Source organism: Stegastes partitus, unplaced genomic scaffold (genome assembly GCF_000690725.1).
Source record: "Stegastes partitus isolate 25-593 unplaced genomic scaffold, Stegastes_partitus-1.0.2 Scaffold799, whole genome shotgun sequence".
NCBI lineage: Eukaryota > Metazoa > Chordata > Actinopteri > Pomacentridae > Stegastes > Stegastes partitus.
In genome coordinates, this window is record NW_007578530.1 from 141,554 (window position 1) to 162,560 (window position 21,007).

The 21,007-nt window shown below is 42.0% G+C and overlaps 1 protein-coding gene across 4 annotated transcripts in view; it reads right to left on the reverse strand.

Moving 5' to 3' along the window:
• ppp1r13bb (protein phosphatase 1, regulatory subunit 13Bb) overlaps positions 1–18,805 on the reverse strand; it is a 30,936-nt gene extending 12,131 nt beyond the window's left edge. For 3 of the 4 annotated variants that reach the window (XM_008292285.1, XM_008292286.1, XM_008292284.1), the window contains exons 1-6: positions 18,444–18,805; positions 18,031–18,202; positions 9,912–10,059; positions 8,537–8,656; positions 7,465–7,535; positions 181–282 (exon numbers count right to left, since the gene is read on the reverse strand). In XM_008292285.1, the coding sequence (XP_008290507.1) occupies positions 181–282; positions 7,465–7,535; positions 8,537–8,656; positions 9,912–10,059; positions 18,031–18,039 (450 nt within the window). In that variant the 5' untranslated portion in view covers positions 18,040–18,202; positions 18,444–18,805. Of the gene's footprint in view, positions 1–180; positions 283–7,464; positions 7,536–8,536; positions 8,657–9,911; positions 10,060–14,771; positions 14,937–18,030; positions 18,203–18,443 lie in introns of those variants that run through there. The other variant, XM_008292283.1, reaches the window with a different exon arrangement.
• Positions 18,806–21,007: the final 2,202 nt, after the last annotated feature.

The following is a 21,007-nucleotide window of genomic DNA, read 5'->3' on the forward strand; positions in this document are numbered from 1 at the left end:
AGAATGGAGACATTGCAGCTTGCAGTGAGCCTCCAGCACAAAGTGAACTCTTTCCTGGTACTAACCTCCAACAATTTACTCATTCATAAATGTTTTATGTAGCTAATTACAGTTTGAACATATTAGCATACTGAAGAGAAGAATCTGCAACAAGATAGAGAAAAAAAATGAAGACGCTACCTTTGCAACAAGCATCTGCTGCTGAGCCTCGATTTGTTGTTGTTGCCGTGTGGCCATCTCCTGCAGCTCTGACAGCGTGAGCTCCACTCGCTGATTTCCCACCTACACACACGAGCACAGGAGTTGGTCAACACACTAAAATCTGAGCAGAGTGATCTTGATGTTGACACCCACTGAAATGTTGCAGGAACCACTGGTGTCGACTGAGACGGGTGATATAACAAGGATTTCTAAACAACAGCGAGGATGTGTTTCTGTTAGCGCGATTTCCAGTTTAACTTATGAGGCAAAGGCTCAGAAATGGGCCGTATCGTACTTCTACTGGAAGTTGTGTGATTTAGACCAGGCCATGACCTGACATTTATTGTTTTCCCTATGGGAGCTGCTAGAGTCATGATGACACACTTTGAGAAACATTCACAGCTCCTCCTCCAGTCAAAACATCAACATTTAGTAGCTTTGAGCAAAAGCTATAAGCTGAATGGTTGAACTTTTACGAGCGATTCCTAAAACATCTCAATGGTTGTGTGAGGCGCGGTGACAGTCTGTTTCATTCATGTTTGTGTATATTTATGCCAATACGGTGCCAAATGTTTGACAGCACTTCTGAGACGAGTATACAAGTCAATACATGCAGAAAAACACAACCGTCATACAAAGTTACATAAGCTAAAAATGTTATATAAGAAAAGAAAGCGCAAAAAACAAAGTACAAAGAAACAAGTTACGCAAAAAGCCATTTGCAGAAATGATTTTAAAAGATGTCTGATTTCTGCAGCCAGAGGCTCCAACAGCAGGAGACTTCCCAGCGCTGAGAGTCGGGGTGTCCTTCCTACCGAACATCATCATTAAGTCGGGACAGTGACTATAATGGAGACTCAGCTAGTGAGCGGGAGATTGGAGCCTCTGAGGGCAATGTGTCATTTGGTGTTTACACACATGGCATAAGCTTCATATCACATCACATAGGGAGGAGAAGACTAAACTGTAATAGTTAAGCCATCAGACAAAAGCATTATTAAGTGTACACAATTACCAGAAGGCAGTTCTGTTGCGGCGAAACAAAACGTGCCCTTAAAGCGTTTAACTAAATGAGCTACACAACTCTGCTGACCTGAGAACAGGCTTATCACAAGCACAGATAACTTGGCTTTATTACTAGGATATTATTACATAATGCATTTGCTTACAATTGTAAAAATGTTCTTAAAGATAACCTATCATTGAAAAAAGTGGCACTGGAGTCCATTGGTTTGATCAAAGTTTGTGATGATTGTCTAAAAATCAATAACTCTTATTAAGAGTCACTGCTGAGAATGCTGCCGTGACATTTAGTCGCTCCTCTGATCCGCTTCATGGCCTCATGTCAGGTTGAACCCCATCTGAATTATTCCTTGTATTTCAAAACATTCAAGACTAATGAAACGTGGAAGCATCTCCCCAGGCTGCCACATTATCTGTAACTGGATGCATAAATGGTGAAACGATGCTGTTTACAGGCCAGAACTGCTCTGTAATAACATTTTGTGAGGCAGTCGTGTTCAGGACGACCGGCCGATGGGTCTGTCAATAAACTCACATCCAAACCAGCTGTTACTGGTCAAACAGGTGTTTCCAGAAGAATAAAAGAGCTGAATTAACAGGATTCCTGGATGTATTCAGTGTTTTTGGAAGCGTTACAAACAGACTACCTGTGGAGAAGACCGCCATGTTTTCACAACTTTGAACTCAAGTGAGGCGGTCTATTAACTCTGCTCACTCCAAATTAACACTGTGATTTTAATTATTAATTAATGAACACCATGTCAAGAGCTTCTCATGCAAGAACAGCAGACTAATTTGTTTGCATTACATTCCTTAGTAGTTGTTCTGCTGGTATTTTAAGTAACATAACTTTTTTTTCTAATCATAATTGATATAATATTCTGCAAATGCTAGCTTTTTATTTATAATATATTTAGGCTAACATGGCTAGCAGGTGGCGGGACATATGGCTGATTTTGTAATCTACATACAGTGTAGTTTTTTTTTTTTTTTAGTATTTTGAGTTGTTACGACTCAAAGTTTGTGAATATTTAAAGGCGCCTGTATGGTTTTTCCCTCCCGACTTTGTGCTGAAGTGAAACAGGATATCACGTATGTACAGTTTAAAAGGCACAAGCTAAACCAAAAAAAGGAAAAAGCTTAACGTTATTAATTACTGCTTGTTTAGTCTGACAAAATAATAAGTTTACTATCCCAGAACAAAAGACACAGCAGCAGATCATTACAACCGAGCAGCTGGATCATGACAACGTTTGGCTCCTTTCAAAATGACTTCAATAATTAACAGATTACCAACGAGATGCAAACGACTTTTCTGCAAATGAATGAATGAATTATTCAGCTGTAACAGTGACAACAGTTAGCTCTGCATATCCTGAAGGTGTGGGAGACACAGGCAGCCCCATGCAACATCGTTTTATCTACTTTCAGAGAGCCCAAGTACAAATATCAGTGGAACTCGCTGCAATATAAATGAAAAAGGGTTTCACCTCCACAAACACTTCTCTTTTCCAGCTAGAATTCCATTTGCCGTTCGAGATCTCGCAGAATAAAGCGACGACGCGTTCAATGCTGTTTTTCCCCCAAACTGTTATTCTGCACAGTTCTGAATCCGCTGACTGGCAGACTCCCCTTTCAATAAAACAGCATACTGAGTGAACACGCTCCTCCAAACTACAAGAGCAACTGAAGCGCTCCCAGACTTTGCCTTTAGGAAGAGCGTTCAGAGGGAGGAGACGATGTAGGAAATGTCATGGTGGGGGTTTTTTTTTTTTCTTTTTCCTTCCAACAACAGACTGTGAAATGTAGAACACCGGTTTGGATTCAGTCTCTTTGCTGGTGATGAGATTAACAGGAGACGTTCATGTGTGTTAAGTGTATGCATTACGGCTTGCTTGGGATAATCCCACATGTATGTAAAGTACCGGAGATAAAGTCCAAGCAGAATAAACAGGACTAGAACACTAAAAGCACGAGTCAAAGTTAATTCGAAGAGGCAGATATTTTTGTGATTCACCTTATCTGAATAAAACATGCTTCTTTTTGGGAATAATTTCTACTTTTGTGAAGGCAGTCAGCAGCAGCAACAGCTCATACATGCTCTCGTGTCTGTGCAGCTTTGCCCACACGACTTAGGCAGTGTTTTCCTATCTGGCATTTAGATTTAAGGATGTCTAGAAAGACTCAGAAGGAAGGAAGGAGGGGAGGGAAGAAGGGAGGGACGGAAGGAGGGAGGAAGGCGAGGTGACTCAACCGAGGTTGCGATGGGGAGAGCGGGGGAAGCCACTGGCACACACAGCCACGCTGGAATGCACTCAAGCAACTCTGCATCAGTGGCAATTCACCCGAGGGAGAAACAGAGACACACACCCCTTTGGATTGTGGTGAAAAGGAAGATGGAGAGACACCCAACTGAGCAGACGAAGGGAGGTGGAGCTGCCACATCATCACCGATGAGGAATGTCGTCTTACCAGAGCTCACAAACCCGTCCACCAACTGCACAGGACTGTACTTATGTAATTGATTGTGGCTAATAGGGTGATGTTGTCGAAAAGGATTATCAGGATTATGTTTCAGAATAGGCTAATTCATAGGTGTAATTAATGCAATATTATTCTGAGCTGCAAACATTTTGTAAGAACTAAAATCATTATTTGTTCAGCAGAAAATTTCAGCCACTATTTTGAAGGTAAATTAATCTTGTCAACGATTTCTCAGACAACAAACTGAATGATGGACAAAACAAGCATCCAGTGATTCACGTTTTCACAATCGTCTGATATTTAATAGATCCAGCGATGAATCTATGAGTCATACTGATGATTAAAAGACAAAAAAGTCATTCTTAGCTTTATCCTGAGAGCTTTTTCACAAATCTGCAGCTTTAACTAATGATTATTAGCACCACTGATTTCTATACATAATCATTTTCTCGTTTATTTGATTTCTGAGCAGAATTTAAGACATTCGCTATTGTTTAATTTACCATCAAGAAAAGTGAAATGTCCTCTACAGAGGGAAGTTTGAATTTTAAAATAATTGAGATTTTCAGCTGGAGGACAAACAACAGAAACCTCCAGAATGATCTGTTGATTTTCAAAATTAAATTATTTCTTGCTAGACTAAATCATTCCACCTCTTGGCAAATGGGATATTCCGATACTGCCAACAAGCTGTCATGATCAGAGCTAGAACTGCGGTATGATATTTTTTTTAATGCATGTGATGTGTGTCCCTGAAGAAGCAGCATCTCTCTCTCTCTCTCAGAGGATGATCAGCTCTGCTCGGTGGAGAGAAAGCCTCTGGGGTTTGGGCAGCAGCCCGTGGAAAAGCCACAGCAATGATCCTCTTAGGGACCATTATATCATCCAGCAGGCCGACTGATATAATCCTCTAAATCAGATATTAGCAAGAAACTCGGACACAAATGAGCCTCGGCACCTTGATGGTGAGGAGGAGCCAGTCGTGAGAGGGATGACGTTTCCCTTTTTGTGTGAATGAATGTACCCAAGAAATAGATGGTGTGTCTTTATGGGTTAGTACATGATACTGATCAGGCTTAAACAGAGACTCAGAGGCAAATCTCTAGATCTACAGTCCATACCTTAAGTATTTGGTCACTTACACACATTCATGCTTTAGCAAACTCAGATAAAGTAATGGATAGCTCATTAAAGTGCCAAGCTTTAGGTTTACATCAGTGTAGAAACAGCCGTGTGAGAGATACAGTCCTTTTACATCTAGCGCCCAAAGCGTCGGGTTAAATCTTGTTGTTGTAGATCCTCTCTGCGTTTAGTCAGGTCTTGAGCAAGACGAACGCAGCTCAAGCAGATTGAGTTCAGGTGACTGAATCAGCCAGTCGAGAGGATATTCAACCTCTCCGCCCTGAAAAGCTGTTTGGCTGCTTTGGCCGTACGTTTAGGATCAGTGCCCTGCTGAATATCGTCCAATGAGTTTTGATGCGTTTGTCTGAGTCTGTGCGCGCTCACAGGGTGTTTCTGAACAGCTTCGCATTCATCCTTTTCCTGCTGTCAGCGGTCAAATCATCCATAAATGCCAGACCAGTAGCAGCCATACGTGCCCAAGCCTCAACGGAACCACCATCATGTTTGACAGGCGGGTCATGAGCTGGTTCTTTAATTCTTAAACATCATCAGCTGTTGTCCTTTTGATAGAGGCAGATTTTTGTTTCATCGTGGAACTTCACTTTCTGTTTTTGAGGTTTGACAGGTTTGGGTCTTCCAATAAATCTGCTGAGGTTCTGATCATGAAGTCTTTTGTTGATTGTTGACAAAATCAACTCTCATCTCTCAATCAGCTCTGAATCATTTCTGTTCTCTTTTAAACCAACACTGCAATGACACACAATAAACATTCAGCAGCCTAGTGTGCATTTATTTTTAAAGAACTGCAATTTAGGAACTGTGTTAAAAGGATTATCTCTAACACACAGTTCTCCTAAAACTGCTGTAAAACTTCTCAAATTAAAACTAAGACTTGGCACTTTAATGCACTATCCATTATTCTATTTCTAATTGAATGCATTGCAGCACAGAGTTACGAAAAACAAAGTGAAAAGTTGTGGATTTTAAGGATAATAAAAAGGAATAGCTTCTGGGCGCTCTTGTGCTACACCGCCATCACTGAAAACAAAAAAACCTCCGTCCCTCCATCTCCTGCTGTGCTGGATTCTTCACTCAACCCTTAAGGTTGAATTACTTACAATTCCTTGACCGCAACACTTTACTATTGTGAAATCTGGGGCAGATGGTCAGAAAGAAAGAGGATGCCGTGCCAGAGGCTGCTCTTATCAGAGCCATTCACGTCGTCTGCACATCCTAAAGCCAAAGAGCTGAACATGCACATCAGTGGGTACACCTGATAGAAAAACACGTCTGGAAGCGTTTGGAAATGGAACAGGCCTGTGACACCAGCGTCTGTTGCTGTCTAAACACTCGCCTGACGCTAGAATCATTACACACACTCACTAATACTTTTACTTATAACACTAACTAGAGTTATACATAACATCAAAATGCTGCCACAGTGTGAACATACAACCAAGGTTCCTACATATGTTCCTGGACTCTAATTTCTACACTTCTCTGTAGATTTGTCAGATCATATTGACACCTATGTACAAACACCTAGAGTACAACTGTTAACATGTATGTTGCATTATGCTATTATGACGCCAAGTAATTCCCAGAGGATTGCAGGTCCAGGTACTGCAGCTCAAACACCAAAACCAGACAAAGAAAAGCATCTCTTCCCAAAGGACCACTGTTACTGAACAATGTATTGTTTTCCCAGAAAATACTGGATAAACTATATAATATCATTGTTGCACCAATATTTTTGTGTCTTTTATAAACAATCTATAAAAACGATTGGAAAATGCGTGGGTAATGTCAACTAATTCAGTTTTCACGGTGTCAGTGCAGATTTGTTTGTGCGCTGTGACCACTGAACCAGCAAGACATAAAGGTATGATTTCCTCACACAGCAAAGATAATCTGCTAACTTCTCTAACAGTAACATCGCTGGATAACTCTGAACAAGCTTCATGTTTAGATATTTGTGATTTGTATGCACGTATGTATGCAATTCAAAGATATTGCTGCTTCTTCCTCCAAACTGATGTGGTCACGAATGACTTGCTCCAGTAATGAGGCTCTTGGGGCAGAGCTGCTTGTTGTGACGTAAAAGTGTAGAGACACCTCTGCGTAGGAGTGTGCGTTCAGCTGCACATCATACTTTGGTCTTGCTTTTGGACATGGAGCTTGCTCTGGCTTCTATTCTCTCACAGTGACGACATTTTGGCTGCACCGGCCGCCTGCTTCGAGCACCATGAACAGCACTCTGCTCGTGTGATCGATTAACGTTTAGAAATGCAAAACTTTTGATTTTAGGAAACAGAATGCATGTGATAATCTAGAGACACAAATAGTTTTCAATGCTTCCTTTTTCACTGGCTTAAGTAGACTTGGAAATAACTTTAATTATGTTTAAGAATGTGTAGGAAACCTACAACTACATACAAACAAATATCAAGACTTGCTTTACAGTTCACAGGATACTTAACAGCAGCACAAACACTAAAGGAAAAGTGCCACCTCATAGAAACACCCACGTGGAGAGTTTTCTTAGTTTCTACCTTCCCCAATCTGAGTGACATACAAACATAACAGCACAGGTATGTTGGTCCTCCCAGATGTTGAATGTTAATCAATTCTTACCCCATTCTCATTGTGCTTCTCTCCAGCATTTCCACTTCTGCGACTCGTTTGATCCTGAGACTGCTGACTCCCTGCAAAAAGAAACGCTCGCCATCACAAACACAGAACAGAAACATACAACACAACACGCAGACGAATGTGCAGATTCAGAGACAGCAAGCGTTGTCTAGAGCGGTTTGAAAATCCACTGACATGATTGTTCATGACAGAGGGATTTAAGAACTAGGACGAGCGCTGCTTACTAAAGCCACCGAACCTCGTACTGTTTAAGAAGAGACGCTTGATGGAAATATGAGGATAAATATTTAAAACTTCACAGGAGAAGACACAACATGGTGTCCTTTGCCATGACAAATGACATATTCACCAGAGGGCCTGATGGTACCTCTGTGGGGCTTTTTTTTTTTTTCTTTTAGTGAAGTTGAACATATATATCCAATATAAACCAGATCGGGATAACATCATAATAACTCTACACATATATTAACTTCAACATCAACACTGGAATTAATGAAGCTCAGTGGGTCTCTGATTTGTAGAAGGCTGGATTTAGTGATGATTGTTAACTTGTGGCTCTGCTCCATCCAGATATAATTGCAAAAAAAATAATATTAATATTGTGTGTGTGAAAACTAGAGAAGCGCTCATTGCTTTGCCCTCATCAAGCATCAGAAAACCTTTTGATTGTTCATCCTACAAAGACTCAAAATTCCTAATGCCAAAGGATTACAGATGAAAACTCTGTGGAGCACGTGTACACTCTCAGAACCTGACTCAAAGAAAACACAAAGACCACACACGATCTGAGGCTTCGAGGGGAAAATATTTTCTGCAAGTGCCGCGAGGTGCAAACAAGAGACAGAAAGCAAGCAGGCTGAAGTGGAGGTGGCAGAGTTCGACGGAAGCACATCAAAAAGAGAAACACCGAGTGACACAAGCATCCATCAGCAGGAAGCCGGTCAGAACAGGTGTCAGGAATTTCCTAACAACCCTCAGCTCCACCCAACGCCGTTCAGGTTTCAGCATACCGAGACTGCATCGCAGAGCAGGTAGAGCTGCACACGGTACACACCTTGATCGCTGCTCTCGGTTGGGGAATCTTCGTGCCGGAGAAAGAACTTGACTTCTTGTTTCCGAGGCCCCCATTTCTGCAGATGTTCGTACATCATGTGCTCAAAGGGGATCGCTCGCTCTGAAACGCACAAGAGTGAAGGACAGGAAGGACAGACTGAATAGTTAGGCTCTGTTGTTGGATGTACATATTTTGTTGATTGTGCTCAAGAAGTCAAATGCAAAATCCTGTGTGACAGTTAATAGCACTGTTGTAGAAAGCACGACCCGCTCGTCTTTGTGCAAAGAATTATCAGGTTATATCTTGTGTAATTCACACAAATACTTAAAGACAAAATGCATATTCCCCAAAGAGCTGAATTATATCTTTAGGCATAAAAACATAAACATAAAAGTTTCCTGCTTCAAAGAGATTTGTTTTGGTCAATGTCTTCTCATTTTTTTTCTCACAAACGGCATCACCCTGCAGGTCTCTGAGCAGGAAACAGCCTGCCACACACTTGCATGGATGATGTGTGTGATTAATTCACTTTATCCAAATTCTGTTTATGTTTTTTGGCGATATTGAGACTTTCAGAAATAAATTAAGTTATAATACCCTTGGGTGGAGTCCACCGAGACTGATGGATGTGTGCTAGAAAGTTTTTCTGCATTACAAGATTACGGCAAAAGAACTGCACACAAACGGATGGAGACAAAGACAGAGAGGTTTTGGGAGGCTTCAGAGGGCAGACAGCTGCTTTGTCAGGCACCAGTCTGACACGATTGCATAACGTGGGTTAATAAAGCCCTTGGCTACGATGTTGTTTTCAACAGGGGTGTGGGCCCTCAGTAAAAAAAAAAAAACAACACAAAAAACCGCTGATAACACCGGGTGTGTCAGCGCGGCGATGGAAGCAAATCGTCTGAACCGAGTGGAATCTGGTGTGACAGCGCTGTGGACTGTCATGACACGTAACCCTTTTCTGACCTGTGCACATAACAAGTGAATTATACTCGTCTGCCGGCAGCGACTGGGGAAGAAAATGTATTTTTGGCAGCACGTTTCATTCTTTTTCTCTTTTAGTTCTGCCCGTGACTGCTTTCCTTCCACTCTAGTGGTCACTGAAGGCCCTGCTCGTCGTCTGAACCCTCATTAATAAACTGTTTTTTTTTTTTTACAAACTAAAGGCTTCACAAATTGAAATACTTGTGCATGCAAATGAAGTGTCAGCCTCGGCGATAATGGGGTTTCACATTACTTCACCTTCATGCATTACTAAAGACACCCTTCCTCCTGAACTGAACGCTGCTTCTCCTCACAAGAGACGAAGCACCGACTGTTCTGAATTTTATATAATTATTTCCGCTTCAGCGGGCAAACAGGCTTTTCTTACCGTTGCCTCTCCAGACCTCAGCCAGGTGACAGCCGCTCTCGCCGGGCTCTTTGCAGAACTCGACGACATCGCGGCACGTCGTCTCGGGGGTGATGGGCACCTCGGTCACGGCCTGTTCCCCATCGCTGAGGTACACCGTCAATATCATCTGAAATGGGAATAAAAGCGATCAGGAGGAGACTGAAATAATACTAAGATTTAAACTACAATAACAAATATACAAGAAATGAGAAAATACATCTTGCTGCGTGGTGCGGTTCAAGAGGGAAGCTAAACCCTCTGTAGCGGTGCACAAAGCCCCCCGTGCTGACGCTACATTTTGCTGTGGACCAGCCTGGACTGCTGGTTTGAGCTGCTGGTGGACTCGTGCCTGTGCCTGCCACATTTCTGTTTCCTATGATTAAAGCCTGACATAGCGTGGAACGAACATAGTTTAACTTAGAACGACAAACATATCTTCACAAGCCCTCACATGTTCGTCTGCACTCGCTTAACAGTAAAAGCTGTCAAAGCACATATCAGTCACGTCTTTCTAAGCTCTCAACAAACAACATCCAGGATACATCGACTCTATGAACATCTGAGGCAACTCTGGATCTAATCTCAATGATATCCCAAATATACCAGGGTTTTTCCTGCATACATCAAAGATTTTTCACCTCAAAAGTTTCCCCCAAAAGAGGCTTTAGTGCCAAAGGAGAATCACCAGTGGCCGATGACAGGAAGCGAGAATTAAAAACAGATTACGTGTTTGTTAACTTGTGTTTAATCTAGCATAATAGACATTTCTGTTAATCAAATGGTCAAAAAGAACATAAACATCCATAGATTTCAGTCACAAAAGATAAAACAGACTTATTGTGCATACTGTAAGCAGACTTTTTGTGTTTTGTCATGTGCAGTCACCCTAAAAAGGTCCGTTCTAAGCCAGGGAAATCCTGATAAACCCTCTTAAATGAAACCTGAAGAAGACTGAGGTTAGGATGAGGAATTAAACAGCTAAAGCTTCTGTGTCACCTGTGAGTTAAGGATCGCTAGAAGTGCTCCAGCATTTATCAGACTGTACAACACCACAAGACCGAGCACCCTCAGCTGGAAGTGTGACGAGGCAAAAAGTCTGCACTGTGTATGTGACCTTTTGACTAATCTATGCAGTATGTCGCCACGGACGCCTGAAACAACGAAACTAATCAATTAGGTAATCGACAGAGAATCAACAAACAGCTTTTGTGATATCCAACTAGTTATTTAAATCCCCCGAATCCCAGCGGGTTTGAAAGGTATGCTTTCTTTACAAAATCCCCCAAATTACACCATTTATCAGAACCAGAAACTTTAAAGACGAGGACAGTCGGAGAATTTTTCCCAACGGTGCTCAACTTGAAATTCTATAATTACTTTATTCTACATGTCTCTCTCTCGTTTTTTAAAAATTAAATCACCAAAAACAAACTGTTAACCAGATTGTGTAAGAAACAAACAAAAACAGAAGGTTGTGGTCCTTGGGACCAACAGTCAAGTGACAAAACTTCAGGAAGTTTTCAGCTGAACTGGGTTGAACTGCAGGCAGTGCAGAGCAGATATGACAGCTACGGTAAACACAATAAAAACACAGGGAGGAAAATATCTATAGCATGTGCAGTCTACATTTCTCCCAGTATTGTGACACCTTCAGACACCTGGAAAAACGTTGATGTCGGTATCAACATTTTTATCAAATAATTAATCAAACGAATTGTTATTTCTTTTTTAGGATTCACGGCATTATAAGTTTTTATTGAATCTAAAACTAAGGCGCACACACAACGCTGTCCCTAAAGGAGGAAAGCTGGAAGATGGCCTATAAATAAATAAATTACATCCCAGACAATCCAGATGGTCTCAGCTCATACATCATATCTAAGAAGATTCGGTCACTGCAAAGCACTCACTCACTCACTGGGTTAAATACTCTGAATTAAGGTTGTAAAACGCGGCCGATCCTTTTTCTCGCCGTGACATCATGTTCCTGACTAAGCGACTCTCTGGATCCTACAAGATTATTCAAAGTCTTCACAAATAAAGCTGACGTGCAGGATAAGAGGTGCAATGAATTATTTTACTTTGACAAAAGAAAAAGCTGCAGTTTAGCAAGATATTCATTTCAACCAATGTGAGGATATATTTTGTGTTGAGCTGTCCTTACTTTTTGCTTGTTGTTTGGTCTGCAGGAGGTGACAACAAGAGAAAATGAGCAAACTTTCTCTATATTTAGTATTACGGCACATCTACGTGATGTGTTTTTCTGGCAGGCAGTGTTTCCTGTGGCACAAAGCGCTCTGGGAGGGTTGAGGAGTGCCTTCCTGTTTCAGGTGACAGGCCTCACTCATCTGTCTTTTAACAAAAAAAAAAGAAGGACTGTGAGAAGTTTACGGAATAAAGAGCACAGAACCTAAATGTCTGTGACAGCTAGTTTTGGAGGGAAAATAAAGTAACATGTTTGCTGTGTTTTAAAAGATTACGGTCTTTGTGCAAGTTGGATGCGAGTTCACCAAGGTGTCAGTAAACAGGAGCGGAAAGGGAAATGTGGATTCCCTGTGTTTGAGTTCGCTTTAGATCTGTTCCACTTTGGCAGTTTCTCACATGGTTCTCTGCTGGAACTAGGGCTGCAATGAACTATTATTTCATTGTTGATTAATTAATTATCTGATTGGTCTATAAAATGTCAGAAGATGAAGATAAATGTTGATTCCCAAATCCAAACATGACATCCTCAAATGTCCTGTTTTCTTCACAACACAAAGAAATTCAAACTGCTGCAATAAAAACAAAGAAACTAGAAAATATTCACATTTAGGGAATTTTTGTGTTAGTTTTTAATGTTACTCAAATCAAGAACAAATCATCAGAATAGTTGATTACCTGCATAGTTGACAAGTAATTGAAAATCCAATTAACTGTTGCAGCTGTGGCTTAAATATGCCATGACAGGAAGGGCTGGAGCTGAGAAACTGTTTAATATGATGCAAAAAAACACAAGTTACTAAGGCTTGAATGAAAGATTACTTCCACCATCAAGCTCTTCTATCCTACTCTTGTTCCTCGAGACCAATGGTTCTCAAACTGGGGGTCAGGACCCCCACAGGAGTCCCAAGATAATTTCAGGGGGTCACAAGATCATTGTTTAAAAAAAAAAGGAAAAAAAAGCTTACATTTATCAAATAAATGTGTATCAGGGTTGCCAAAATTAAAAGTGTATACGTCTTCCCACTCCTTTTTTTGAACTTGTTAATATTATGATTTGATTATGCAATATTATTATCCTTTTTTTCTCGTTTTAAAATTATTTTCTTCTGTTTTTATATTTTTTTCCCCTTTCATTTGTTTGAAATAAATTCAATTCATTCAAAAGAAAATGAACGTCTTAATGTAAAGAGATTAATCTGCGGGATTAACACATTAATTTTTAACTCATTAATTCATGAACAACAAAGTTATTACTCATGATATATTAAAAATAAGAATTGGGGGTCACGAACACAAACTTATGTTATCTTGGGGGTCGTGGCTCAAAAAGTTTGAGAACTACTGCTCTAGACCAACAGCTGTATCGCTCTGTTTACAGCATCAATCTATATCTTAAAATGTCAAAACAAATCAACAAAAATTACAACAAAAAAAAAAAGAAGAAACACCTGCAAAAGTGCCCAAATCAAACCATTAAAACGCAGCCTGCAGAGTGAAGAGGTCGTCCATTTTTGCAGACAAATCAATTTGTTGACAGAACAGCAAATATTAAACGTGTGAGATACAACATCTAAACATTTCATTGGCACTTTAATGCAAAGCAGTGGAGTGCATAATTGTACATAGTGCCTCAGGGTGCATTTTTAGTGCTACAATTATTGTCAGCGCACGCTATTGTCATAAATAATCTAGCCTTAGCTACTGAGTCACCTATAGATTATTACTCCGGGAGTTTCTTGGAGTCAAAGTGACTCATCCTTTTCAATGATGCAACTGTGTGATTCATTGACATTTTCTGCAGCAGCCTAAACGAAACAATATGATCACTTGTGCTTGGGAGCCTTTGTGGCTTCATTCAGCTGACTATGAGCCTAACTTCTCGCTGTTTGAGGGACTGATAAGAAAATGAGGCGCAGGCACACGTCTCACTACGGTCTTAATATGAGCTAATGTACAGATACACAAGCAATGGGGGCAATTTTTGGGAGCTGATTTGCAAGAACATCACCGGAAGACAGAAAATGAGATGGAAAGACAGAAAGAAGGCGCTGTAAATAGGCTGGAGACTAGTTATGTCTTTACTGATAGGTAATTACTTTGCTAATACCCAAAGGATATTGGAGCGCTACGAGCTGCATAATAAGACACAACACCGTTCAGGAATAAAATATAGCAAACACAAAACACCCCAGTGAGGCGAGCAACAGCACCAGTTTGAATACAGATAAGACTGACGCCTTTGTTAATTCTGGGAGAAGGGTTGTGCGTTCCTATTTGCATTTACGATTTACAATTATCGAAATACAGAAAAAAAAGGGACTATTTCAAACATAAAATAGGATCCAGTTCGACATATTTTGCACCCTTATCAAGCAATTAGTTTCTTTATGACAACAGAGGCCTGCATGCTCAATAACATCGAGAGCACGACAATTAATCAGGACACATAATCAACCAATCAGGCAATGAGGCGCAAATTTGGGTTCAATCTAAATTGATCACAAAAAGCCGCATTAGAGCATGCTCAACTGTGCCTTCGCATAAACACAGAAACCACCGAATCACGGAAATGTACATTCACATAATGACAACTTAGAAAACAAATTCCAGCGATCCAGCTGGACAAATACGAACCGCCCTCACTAAGTTGCGTCTGCCCATGCTCCTGGTTCTCTTCACTGCTCTCCGCTTCCTCTTGATCTCGGTCTTCGGTGGCCGGTGATGCTCCTTAGCCCAGATGGGGTTTTCCTTGGAGAGGCTAACGAGGCCGCGCAACACTATAGTCACAAACCTCTTCATCATAGCGCTGCCGCTTTTGCAGGCATGAGACTCAATTTTTATGCCATCCCGAGCAGACCTCTAAACCCGACAGTGGCGCTCGCATTAGGAAAGTGCTGCAGAGGAGACTTGGGAGGAAAAAAAAAAAAAAACACTGGCTGTATGTGCAGTTCAGGGAGGGAGGGGAGGGGAGGGGAGAGAACTAGTGCGAAACAAACAGCAAGAGAAAGAAGAGAGAGAGAGAGAGAGAGCGAGAGAGAGAGAGAGAGAGAGAGTCACAGGGTGGCGGCTATGGGTGGAGGAGGGTGCCGAGATAAGTACTTCTATTGGAAAAGTGTCCCTGGGATGTGCCAGCGGCTGCAACGCCAATGACTCCCTTCTAATGAAAATAGTTTGGGCACAGCTGTGACTGGCAGGCAGGTCAGGACACTATCATGCAGAGTCAAGAAAGGGATCATTGCTTGTACTCTGCGTTGCCCAAAAGATAGAGTGCCTCTTGCCCGACGCGTAACGGTACAGTGGGCATCATCAGGAGATCGTTAAACTTCTGAGTGGGAAAGCGATCCTTGGCGGGTCCGATCTCCAGCACCAAGAGTCAAACAGTCGTTTCCTCTCACGAATCCTGTCACTCACATCCTCCCGAAGAGGCGTGGACCGTAAAGGAAGCAGGATATTGCTTCCTAAGCACAAACTTGAACCGAAAACTATTCTTTTCATAAAACTTTTTTTTCAAATGCATAGATTTAAGACACTGGAACGCAAGTTTACCGAAAGCTTTGAGCTCAACAGAAGCCCAACTGTGTGGAGAAACCATGTTAAAAAAAATCTAAATCACACATCAATATTAGTGTTATCATCTAGTGGGACTCAAACATGCATCTGACCCATATCTAAATCCAAGGCTGCCATTTATGGCTACATGACAGGGTTGCCTTTGACATTCTTGACTAATTTTAAATGTGATGCAATCCACTCATTTTATGCAGCTGAAATATGTCAAGCGCTGCCCATCAGGCTGCAATCTCACTGAACCATATGGAGGAGAGATGAGATAATGACGCGACAAATGATGCGAAATAAACTGGAACATGTGACCAACCATGGCATCCAAGAATGGGAAAAATAACGCCATTATCAGTTATACATGCATTAAAGATGCTTCACCCTGAATAACCAAAGTTATAACAGCTTTGGTTCTGCTATCAGACTAATCTTGTAGCACTTACAACACTGCTGATATTTCACAATTGTATTAGACAAAGTGTTTGCTTTTGACTTGAAAAGACAAAACACACAGAGAGAAAGACCAACGGGAAAGTCCTAGATCCCCACAAGATTAATCCAGTGTTTAAAAAGGATGCGTTCCTTTGATTGAAAGCTGACTAATGTGCATTAGAGGACGACATTTATAAAGTCTAATTAATAATGTATACCTCTTTCAGCCAATAAAAAGATAGATCTGGCAGTCTTAAACACGCGGGAGTTGTTAAATAAATCAATAACCGACTCTTTTCATCTGCTCATGCCGAGTTTGGGGTGAAGGCTGAACAGCAATCGTCATGTCTATTTAACTTGGCAAACGTTACTTTTTCATGACAAGTGCTTTACAATGCAACTGTAATGGCCTCTGTGATGTTATTTTAAACCAGTGCGTCCACAAAAACGGGAAAGCGACAACAAGATGCAATGTTTACTTTTCCTATAAGTCACGCTCTGCCCAGTTCCACTGCGTGAGATTAATGCCACTTGACAATCTACTCAGCTCAAAAGTTCCCCTTAACAACAGAGCATTAGTCGACGCAGCCACACAGACCTAGATCTGCCAAGGTCTCATTGGCTGCCGGAGTCACGCGAGAACCAAGAGCCTCACTGCCTCTCTGCTCGACTGGCTCTTTGACTCTGATAGACTGTCGGTGCCACGGGGCACAACTGTCCAGCGAGGCTACGGTCGCAGTCAATCCTGGGAACTCGTCGACGGCAGCAAATATGGAGTCACTTCTCTATTACTTTGTGCTCCTGGAAACTTATAAGCCTCTCCTGGGCTGTGTTCTGGAGCTATTTTAATACCAACGTCCAAAGTGTTAGTGGGATGCTGTATTTTCAACCAATACACAATCATTTAGAACGCAGACAGCAGGCCAAGAGCGAATCACCCTCCATTTAACATGTCACCTTACTGAACCCACTGTATCCAGTATCTAAGTTCATGTTCCCCTCCCTGAAGGCCAAAGGGATTTTAATCACTTTTCCCACAATCCATCGCTGCAGTCTCAGCACTAAAGATAACAAAAGAGGTCGCAACAAAGCACCACTCCAATAGGGCTGCCATTCAGGTATTCTATTCAGAGTATCTTATACAATAACAGCAGGGGGAAAAACAACCGAAGGAAAACTGTTCTTGATTTACACATGCAACGGTGTCCACTGCACCTACTGAGTTAAATATAAGAACTGTTTTGTTTCAGCATTTTTCCAACACAAATCTATTATTATTAGAGAGACTAGGGGGTAAAAAGCTCACCTGACCTATTCTGACAATTTAGTAAATCTAGATTGAACTTTATCTGAGGTTTGTATGTCTTTAGCACAAGATATATATATAATACATAATTTATTCATATCAAACATGTGTACATTTCAGTCTGCTTTTCATGGTTTAGTCATTTTAACTAGCTTCAATGAAAATGTAATCCCTGCAGGTATGTCTTTAGACATCACAGATACTGATCTGTACAACAGATTGTAAGTAGATAAAGTTTTTTTTTTTCCAGGGAGGTGATGTCACAGATTGGCTAAGTGGGAAAAGCAAACAAATGAATACCGATCCTGCATGAACTTGTGTGCATTTGAACTTTCACAGAGTCAAACTGTGTCCTTCATCCACACCTGGTCTCTTTCATCACACCATCCTGAAATCCCATGGTAATAAACAAAACCCAAATACCAAACATTAGAAGCTCCATTTGTCTTTTACTCTCTATAAAACAATTCCTGAGAGCATCACACATGATCATTTCCACCTTGCACACAGGTCTGTGTAGGCATTCTGATCAAAAGCATAAATGGGAGAGTGCATCATTTTTATGGTACGATCGTGGAGGTGTTTTGCACTTACCGGCATCATTTTGGCAGCTCTTGCAGATCAAAACCAGCGCGCATCGGCAAGCAGACTTGCGGCTCGCCCACCTATCTTCAATGGCACCACCGGAGAGTCAACCAAGACCCACCTTCACGAGTTATGGGCTCTGATTACTCCAATGTGACAACCAACTGGGCCTCAGTCCTCTCTGTGGACCAAAACAGGAGAATTATTTTAAATAATATGAACACTGTAAGCTAGTTGTCGGGGGAAAAATAACCTCGAAAGTTGTGAGCCGCAGACATTAATTTAAATGGCCCAGGCGTGGCTCCGTGCAGCTGCTGCTACAAACAAGCCGCTGGTTAGCTGCTCGCTGTTAGCAGCGCTGAGGCGACTCAAAACAACTGACACGCTTCCTATCGCTACATATTCCTCATAATTATACTCACCAATGTCAGAGACGAGTCATCGTTTTGGCGAGTAAATCTCAGCTACGTTACTGTTGAAGGCACGTAGCGAACCGAGGCAGCTGTCAGCCAGCCAGCCAGCTAGCGCTATCTCCGCCGAGCTGTTAGCCGTTAGCTGGCTTCACAGACGGCTAAAGGACGGTAGGCGAGTCGATTTTTCCGCTCTCGTCGCTCCTTCAGCTCGCATTGGCCGCACATCGGCGCAAAGCTATCGACGGAGTGCGTCTCAAGCGAACTAAAAGGAATAAACGTCCGTCCACGTTAGCTGAGTCGTGTTTATTTTGTATTTTTTTAACGAACGCAATGAATCATCGTTAGCAGCTAGCGGTGCTAGTGGACGAAAATACAAATAGCTGGAATCCAGTTGTTGACGGCGGGAGGGGCGGGGCTTCACCGCAGCTCAGTCACGGCGACGTGCAATGTCAAGAATCTAACGTCAGCGGCGGCCATATCGGCCACAGGCGGACTGTGAACTCCGCTCCGTCCTCACCAACACCACACAGAAGAACAATTAAACTCTCAGGCATCGAGCAGTGGCGCATTTATTGTTGTGGCGACCAGTTTAAATGTGACGGACTTTGCCCATGCGCTGCAGAGAGGCGCTGCATCCGTTATCGGACAGATAACTTTCCCTTGGAGTTGCATTGCACTTAAGAAATAAACACAAAATAATCATCGAATTATATAGATTTCAGTGTAAAGCGTCTGGAAAAATGTGTGGACTGACAATTGGGTTCAAGTGTGTAATCTTCAGCCAGGTTTTTTTTTTCTTTGAGCGCCTCTGTGACTGCACAAATAAAACACTGTTGTATAATGTTGTGTGTAATTAAGGGCTCATCCTAACGACAGTCTGACTGCTCTACTGCAGCTCAAAAACACCTCCAGAGAAGCTGCAGTACAAGTAAATCCACCAAATGAACCTGGAAAATGCAACTGAGATTTAAATCTAATTTTTATCTCACAATCATTCAAGTTGAGAAAAATCAGTTGGTTGTCGCACAAACATCTACTTATAAACAGAGAACATAATTTGCCGTCAGTGAAGTTATTTTATAACAAATGCAACTTTTTTCCACACTAATGCCTGCTAAGACTCTACAGTATTTTTGATTATGGAGATCAGCCTGACTAATTTAGAACTCATGACCCTACAAACACCCGCAAAAGAAGTTCAAAGATACCCTGGACTTCCTGTTGTCATTGTTATATAAGATAGACTGGTGTCATTGCAGGGTGCCGCAATAGCTCACCAGGTTGAGCTGGCACCCTGCTGATATCGAGCATAAGTCCCGAGGTCGTGAGTCCAAATCCGGCTCATGGCTGATGAGACTTTTAGGGCTGCAAGGTGGGGCAGTTGGTAGCACTGTTGCCTCGCAGCGAGAAGGTCACCAGTTTGGGTCCCAGTGGGGGCACCGGGATCTTTCTGCGTGGAGTCTCCATGTTCTCCCCGTGCAGCGTGGGTTCTCTCCAGGTTCTCCGGCTTCCTCCCACAGTCCAGAAACATGTTGAGGTTAATTGGTGATTGTAAATTGTCCGTAGGTGTGAATGTGAGTGTGCTTGGTTGTCTGTCTCTAAGTGTAGCCCTGTGATAGACTGGTTACCTGTCCAGGTGAACCTGCCTTCACCCTGAGTCAGCTGACCTGTGAAGCTCCACAACCAGAAAAACCCTGCAGAGATACAAGGAGATGTCAATAACGTGTATTATTTATTGCCAAACTCCTTCAACCTGTGAGAGAATCATTTCAGCCGCGCTCCTGAATATAACTATTAAAGAAATCACATTCACCTGCATCACGTAGGAGCTCACCTTCATCATACTCTATCCATCAGCTCACGTGTTAATACAGAAGAAGTGTGATTACAGAGGTTTTAGGATGTTAGCATGTCAGAGGATGACAACAAGTCGTGTAGGTTCAGACTAAATGGATGGAAACACATTCGCTCTTATTTTCTCTGAATGATACATGACAACGTCTTCTGGACTCTGACATGTGCTGCTGATGACAGATGTTATAGCTTCGGACACTCTCTTCGTCATTTTAGCAAATTCGTGATGACATGAGTGCTTTGAACATCCATCCATCCATTTTCTATACACCGCTTAATCCTCACTAGGGTCGCGGGGGGGCTGGAGCCTATCCCAGCCGACTTAGGGCGAAGGCAGGAGACACCCTGGACAGGTCGCCAGTCCATCGCAGGGCCACACTTAGAGACAGACAACCAAGCACACTCACATTCACACCTACGGACAATTTAGAATCACCAATTAACCTCAACATGTTTCTGGACTGTGGGAGGAAGCCGGAGACTCCACGCAGAAAGATTCCGGTGCCCCCACTGAGACGCGAACCGGCAACCTTCTTGCTGCGAGGCAACAGTGCTACCAACTGCGCCACCTTGCAGCCCTGCTTTGAACAGATTGTGTTTTTTTTTTTTGGTCTCCTGCATTTTTCACAAGAGAAACATAACAGTGGAAATATAAAAGTATTCTAGATGGAACATTTTATGGGCAGTGTTGGTTGTCAAAAGCACACATAATATTAAAT